Raw genomic sequence first — 7,568 nt, 5'->3', positions numbered from 1 at the left:
TCCATGGGGCCCGGTGCAGACCACCCCCCTCCCCTGGGACAGCCCTGCCCAGACGAAATCAAATGCAAGCCTGATTTCTGTAACATTCGACTTTTGGTCATTTTCCAAGCACTATGGGTTGGGGCTCACTCAGATTACAATTTCTAAACATTCAGGATGAACAAAAGAAAGTATATTGACAGGTGCCATTTAAACTATTCAGGCTTGTTATTGTATGCTAATTATGTTCAGCTGTCTAATAGAAAAAAATTTAAGATCCCTGCAACAGGTTACCCAGAGAGGTGGTGGAAGCTCTATCCTTGGAGGGTTTTAAGACCCGGCTTGACAAAGTTTTGGCTGGGATGATGTAGTTGGGGATGGTTCTGCTTTGTTTAGGTGGTTGGACTGATAACCATCTGAGGTCCCTTCCAACCTTATTTTCCATGATTCTAAACAAGCTAGGAAATAATACTGATATTTATAATCCTGTTTCATAAATCAATGATGAAACCTAATCTTGACAATTCCTTTCAGTTCTGGTTAACATATTTAAGAATTACAGCGTAGAAATAAAATGTTCAAAGATAGATAATAAACACAGCTAAATGTATTGGGATACTAGAGATTAAACAATGAGGGTGGACTATTTTTAGATGAGAAGGATGGAGACAGGACAGTTTAAAGATATCAAATTAGTGTTGAGGATATTTGAATCATTACTCATTTATTTCTTGAAATAAAACAACAACAGGTATTCTAATGAAATTAAAGCGAGATGTATTTAAAACTGATAAAAGTTTTAAATATATTTTTTTAAGTTTTAGATGTATTTGAAACTGGTAAAAACTCTTTTACATAATCTGTGGAATTCTGTCACAAATTGCCACCAAGTCTGAACTGTTAACAGGATTAATACATGGACTATGTGTTACCTATGGCTAAACACAAATACAATACTACTACGTATAAAAACTTTTTTTAAGATTAAATTATGTGGGGTAAGTGATTTAAAAGAGAGATGATCTTTCATGTTTCAGGGCATAAACTACCCATTCCCTAACAGGATTAATTAGCAGTCCTTCTTAGATAAACTTTCACAGTGGTCCATTTTGGGTTTTCTTGCACCTTACTCTGAAAAATATAATTCTGCCCTTGTGTGAGAGGGGATATTGGATTAGTTGGACATACTGACTTGGTTTGGTATTTCAGTTTCCATAGTCTTGTTTGATTGATCTCCAGTCAAAGTTGAATGTGATTATTTGTATAGCCAATATTTTTAAACTGACTTTAACTGTTTTTATGATTTTATTTTTTTTTAAAGATGACAAGTAAAAGTCGTTCTGACCTATCAGTTCTCAAAGTAGGCCAAAACACTATTGAAGACATAATGTCAAGAGCCTATGATGTATTTGATATTCAGCTAAGCAGTATACAGCTACTTTATAGCAAACATCGTAAGTATTCATAAAATGGATCTCTTTGCTAGGGCAACTGAAAAAACAATACTTTGATAGCTTGTGTGCCAGTATTAAACAGAAATGATTATACTAGTGGTGTCAGCTGCTGAGTCCAGAAACAGTAAATGTTGTTCTCTTCTTTTCACAAGCAAGGGCTGGTAAGCTATTTTTGAACTTGGGACACCTTAGGACAAACATTTATAAAAAATCTAGCCTTATACGTCTGGTATTCCCAGGCAGAAAATTAAGGCTGCCAAATGAGCCGCTCAATGGCGCCTTTTACTACTTATAAATTCAGAGGTCTATGTCATTCCCCCTCGCACCCCCCCTCCCAATTCTACAAAGCCTTATGATCAGTTTAATATGGTCTGGTCAAGATTCTGTATAGAACATAGAATTTTATACCAACTCTCACATCTAGTCCAATAATTCACTTTTTTTTACCTATCCCTTTCACCAACTCCAAAGCAGATTGTGGCAATGTTGATCATAAACATTTGATTCATTTGGATCAGTTCTGTGCTATCGTAGGGTAACTTATGAAGAATAGATATGCACTGTTTGAGAGATCAGAACCCATGACAGAGACCTTGTATGTAGTTTTTTGTGTTATGGGACTTGGGTAGTAGCAAGACAGAAAACTCTACTGAATATAAGACAAAGCAGAGGTATTATCCACGCTTTTCCTCATGTAATGTGGGTTACGGTGGGCTTACATAAAAGATAAGAATGAAAACACTTTGTTTTCTACTCAAAGATATTTAATAATAGAAAATGTAGCATTTATGGCTAAAGTAACTCAATTGTATGATTTGAAGAAATGTTGCTTTGATGTAAAATACAGCTAATTTATTTTATTTTCTCTAGATGAAAAGTGGCAGGAGGCTCGTAAGCTAAAATATTCGTCTCAACATATCTTGCAGCCAATGGATTTGAAAGTGGAATTTAGCAGAGCTATGGTTGTCTCTGATGCAAGAATGCCCAAGTATGTTTTCTTTCTGTTGCAAAAAGATTTTTCGGTAAATGTCTGTTAGGTTTTTGGAAGAATTATCCCCTTAAATATAGTGCAGTTGTTACAATATACTTACAGGATTAGGTAAAAAACAGTTTTATTAATGATTTCTTTCTTCTACCTCACATACTGACTGATCTTTTCAATTTCTATTCTATGTATTGGTCAATTTATAGTATTTAGCATGGTTTATTTTTACTGTGCTCTGAGTGTCATGTCTGGTAAAATTATGTTTAGAAAGTCTACTTCCATAAGCATGTGTCAGATGTCACCATATATTTGGTATTGGCTGCATTTTATAAATAAAGAATCATAGTATTTCCCAAGAATGCAGATCAAATATGTCACAGCCTCTCACCCCAAATTTTAAACAGGTATAGAAGACCTAGAGATTAGGGTAATTCTAAAGTTAATATGTCTGATGAGCCGAGAGGTAAAAAATTCCTACCAAATACATCCTGTTTCCTTTTACCTTGAATTTCAAACTTAAAATATAGAGACACTGTTTTCCAGCCAAATAAAGATGTTGGGGGTTTTTTGAGATGGAAAGAAAAAGAAGGTTATAGACTATTTAAAGATTTGTGGATGAGAACGAGTGCATTGCATTTACTTCTGTAGTGAAGTAGTAACAGACTAGAGAATACTGCCAATGTTGTGGGAGTAAATTAATGAAAATGTGGTGTTATGGTGCCATCTGCTGTGTAAAGCAAGGATGTCCAGAGTTCAGAAATCCTAGTGCTGGTTGTAGGAGCTCAAATTCTTGCTCTTTTTCGTCTTGGTTCTCTTGGCTTTCAGAGGTGGAAAGGAGGAGCTAAGAAGAGCTGTGGGGAAGAAAAGGAAAAGGCAAAAGATGGAACAAGGCATAGGTGACATCTTTGTCTCTTGTACTGTTGCATATCTTCAGTTTTTGTAGGCTTTTTGTTTGTTCTAAAGATCCTAAGCCTGTTGCTTGTTATGGAGTCTATGAGGTGCTCCATGGCTGTTCTGGTGAAGCATCTGAAGCATTTTGAACATTACCTACTACTTGCTTGCATGTAATCATAGGTTCCTAGACTTGATGGCTTAGGTTGTCCCTGCCAGCCCTGAGTTCCTAGTACAGAAGCACAATGTCTAAGGATTCCTTTAGAAAGGAGGAAATGAGAGCTCTCTTTGTGGCCAAACACCTCATTTCAATAACATAATGAAACTGTGGTGTTCTGAACTGATCCCCGCTAGGTGGGGTACCCAGGATGAAACTACCTTCAGCACTTGCACAGTGTCTTTCTCCTGGCCTAGGATCGTCTCGGCTATCAGTCCCACTCTGTGGTAGCTTCTGTATGTCTGTTTCTAGGTCTGTGTTCAGTTCAATTTTTTGGGCCTAAAATCTCTCAGACATTGATTCTGGTGAATCCTGTTTCTTAAAACTCTTCACTCCCTTGATAGCCTTTGATTGTCATCTTTTTCTTTGTTTCCACAGGAGTTCCTTCAACTTCCTTCTCTTCTCGCTCCTGTAGGAATTTATGCCTCAACTGTGTTTTTTTTTTTGTCTCTTTCTGTTGTTTCCTCAACTGCCATTTCAGCTGCTTCCTTTCTACGCTCTGTCCCACATGCAGTGTCATCCTCTAGTACTTTCATCCTACTTCAAAAACTTTTATAGCTGTGATAAATTCTAATAATATAAAAGCCTTAGTCTGTCTGTCCATAACACTTTATTTGTACTGTGATTGCCTGACTGAAACAACCAATCCAAGTGCTCCAACAGCCTTTGGATAGGAGATGGTGCAGCAGAGTGCCACCATGATGGAAGGGACAGAACTGTGGGGGGGCAGGCTGGCCTGGCTCCCACTCCCTGCAGGCGGTGATGGGGAGGAGAGGACTGGGCCCGTTCTCCCCCCCACCCGCTCCCCCCAAATGAAAAGCGGGAGTGGGGCCAGACACAGGGGGACGTGGGGTTGCTGGCCCCTGACAAAAGCCAGCAGGGCCGGGGGGGAACAGGCCTGGCCCCAAAGCGGGGTAGGGGGGGAACGTGCCCAAACCTGAAACGTGGGGGTGGGGGGGCAGGCAGGCAGGGGTTGGATGTGGGCCTCTGTCCCCGTCCCCTTCCCCCCTGTCATTTTTGACGAGCAATTGGCTGGTAGCTTTTATAATAGCTGTATATGCCTGGATGGCCATTATATTTGGTATAATTCCCTAGTCCTCGGAACATTCTTTTTGGCTAGTTCCTCTTTCTCACAAGCAGTCTGAGTGCCTTTTCTGACCACAGTTATGCAGAGTATTAGAGAGAGGTAGTCTCAGTAAGCAGATCTCATGCCATTTATTGTTTTATTGGTCATGACTAATACCTTAATTTCAGTGCAGAGATTAACAGATAAATGCTGCAGATACAGGTGTACTGGTGTCATGTGTTCCTAGTGAGATTCCCTGTTCAGTAAATGGGCCTGTCCATTCTGCACTGATTTCAGTCTCTGACTGTTAAGTGTAAGACGTCAAGGGTATTGCAACATTCTAAATGTTGAAACCATGTATAGTAATAACGATGAGGGCCACAAATAAAAGAAAAGGTTGTAGTGTCCCAGCAGATGGTAAAAATTCACTGGATAGTTCCTGTAATATGGCAGTGCAGTGGCATCTGGGATACAAAATCACCCCTACACTTGTAAATTTGGGGAGTTGAATAATAGATGCACCCTCTTATGATTGCTACAACAGAAGTTAAATAAGTATGTAAGCACCTTGTAATGTAAATAAAGCTTTCTTAAGTACAAGAGCTATAAGGAATTCCAGAAGTATTTCTGTTCCAGAGCCCTGTCCCTATTAAGGCTAGCAGATCTACTGGAGAACTTGGCCCCTACCCTGGGGGTCTTTAAGAAGAGGCTGGATGCCTACCTGGCTGGACTCGTTTGAGTCCCATTTCTCTTTTTGGGGTTTTTTGTTGTTCTCCCGCCCTGGCGGGGGGTCGGGCTAGAAGATCTACTAGGTCCCTTCCGACCCTTAATCTATGAATCTATGAGGGACACTACTCTAAGCAGGACCTAGGCAGAAGAGTCCCAGAAGATACTTTATTTAATAGTGGAATTTGCTGTCTGGATTTTTTAGTTTTGACAACATACAAGCACATGCTTAAAAGGAAATGCTTACGTGTTTTGTTAGATTGGGCTATTAGCTTGCAAGATCTTTTGAACAGAGGATGTTTTGCTGTGTAAAATGCTGCTCATGGTGTTTAAGTGATTTATTATAAATGCTAAAATGAACAAGTGAATAGTAGAGGGGAATTCTTGGTTGTGGGAAATGATGTACTGTGTACAACCAGATCAGGAGCTGTGATAAATATCCTCAAATGGCTATTTGGAGTTATTTCACAAGATATGCTGGAAGATGGGACTTGAACTACTTGGTTCTCTATATTTAGCCATCTGGGCAACGATTCTGTATAGATAATTATTTTATATTTGTTATTTTTACTGTTTCTTACAATTTGTGCTGAGCAGGTAAAGGGCTTTGGTAAGAAAAATGAAAATAATTGATAATAAATCATTTTGAAATAACCATTAATGTTTATATAACAGATTCAAAATTTCTGGACAACTGAAATTACTCTTTGTCCAAATATCAGACAAGAAACTGACTGGTATCTTGGAGCTAATCGACAGCATTCCTAAACCAGAAAGTGCTCCTGCCACAGCTTCTCCTCCAAAAATGTCCCAGGTAAGCTAAGATTTTGGTTTGGTAGGAAAATACACATTTTAATAAAATATAATACTGGAATTTTATAAGGAGTTCAAAATGCTTAGTGTCTTTTGATGGGAGTAGAGTACTTCTGAAAATTCCAGCCATAGCATCCCTCCTAGGTAGAGCTTGGGATGCATGCCCCAAGCTCTGCTTAGGAGAGAGGGGTGCCAGAAGAGCAAGGAGGGGATGCTTCACTCTCTCTTGTCCTGTGCTCTGCCTGCATGTAGGGCTGCAGGAAGCAGCTGGTACAGGTAGTGTATGCCAAGGAGTGCAAGGCATTCTGGGGATTATAGTTTCGTAGGTTAGCAGTGCAGTTTTCTGGTGCCAGGGGAGAAATGACCCCCCATATTTTGCCACCAAAGTTAGCACTGTTTTTCTATTTTTTGCCCTCTTGATATGGGCTTTGACAGCAAGAAAACATAGAAGGATTGAAAGTATCCCATCTCCCAACCACAGCAAACTCCACTTCTCTAAAGAACTATAATTCTTAGAACACCTTGCACTCCATGACGCATTGTCTGCACCTTCTGCTCCTGCACTGAAACCCAAGGCACACAGGAAGGATGAGAGAAGAGACTGCCTGCGGCTCATTCTACAGGCGTTATGCCTGTGATTACAGCCAAATTTAGCTTTGTGGAAATACAGTCTATATCAGTGCTGTCCATCTGTCAGCCTGTGTGCTACATGCAACCTGCAGGGGGTTAACATGTGGTCCCTGAGATCCTGCCCTACCACGACAGCACTGGTGTTGTGATGGCCAGGTCTCCAGGCTTGCCCTCCCTCCTCTGGGTTCTGTTTCCAGGTCAGTGGGAAGGCACTGCGTGGGTAGCAGGAGGGAGAATCGGGCTGCCATCTGAGAGAGAGGGAGCAAGTTGCCCGTGCTGTGTGCGTAGTCAGTTAAGCTATATTACTCAGAATGAGTTCATGGCCAGGAGACCTGGACTGTCTATACTACTCATGCTGCATGTGCAGCTGAGACCCAGGCTGTGCACATTGCTGGGAGCCCTGGGCTGCTCACACTAAACACACAGTGAGTAGGGGGCAAAAGTTGTGCTGCTTGTGCTGTCTGTGGCAGGAGAGGGGTGAGGGGCAGAGGAGAGCCAGGGGACCTGTGGTCTGCAGCCAACATAGTGTGGCCCCAGTCTGTACAACACATGGCCCCCAGCTTTCCAGAAATTGGGCAGCCCTGATCCATTTTGCTTTATGCACATTAATATTCTGTTCATTTAGTATAGCTGTCTAGTGATTCTTAGCTTCATGAACCCCAAATTATATTTATGTATGATTTTAAATGATCCTTATTCATTTTAATAGTGTACTGCTTTATTACAGATAGTGTTTTTACTACTTCAGCAGCCACTTCATACTTCATGTTCATCTTTGGTAACAGATACTTTCACTTCAGCTAGAAA

The 7,568-nt window shown here is 40.5% G+C and overlaps 1 protein-coding gene across 2 annotated transcripts in view; it reads left to right on the top strand.

Annotated features, from left to right (window-relative positions):
• The window catches only part of VPS13A (vacuolar protein sorting 13 homolog A), a 222,156-nt gene that overhangs the window by 67,946 nt on the left and 146,642 nt on the right, over window positions 1-7,568 (top strand). For both annotated transcript variants that reach the window (XM_019517426.1, XM_019517427.1), the window contains exons 22-24: window positions 1,301-1,433; window positions 2,304-2,421; window positions 5,994-6,132. In XM_019517426.1, coding sequence (XP_019372971.1) covers window positions 1,301-1,433; window positions 2,304-2,421; window positions 5,994-6,132 — 390 coding nt within the window. The remainder of the gene's footprint in view (window positions 1-1,300; window positions 1,434-2,303; window positions 2,422-5,993; window positions 6,133-7,568) is intronic.

This window comes from Gavialis gangeticus, unplaced genomic scaffold, assembly GCF_001723915.1.
Source record: "Gavialis gangeticus isolate Ggan-Ray unplaced genomic scaffold, GavGan_comp1, whole genome shotgun sequence".
Taxonomy (NCBI): Eukaryota; Metazoa; Chordata; order Crocodylia; family Gavialidae; genus Gavialis; species Gavialis gangeticus.
Note: the sequence above shows the minus strand (reverse complement) of the source record. Positions and strands in the feature narration are given on the sequence as shown.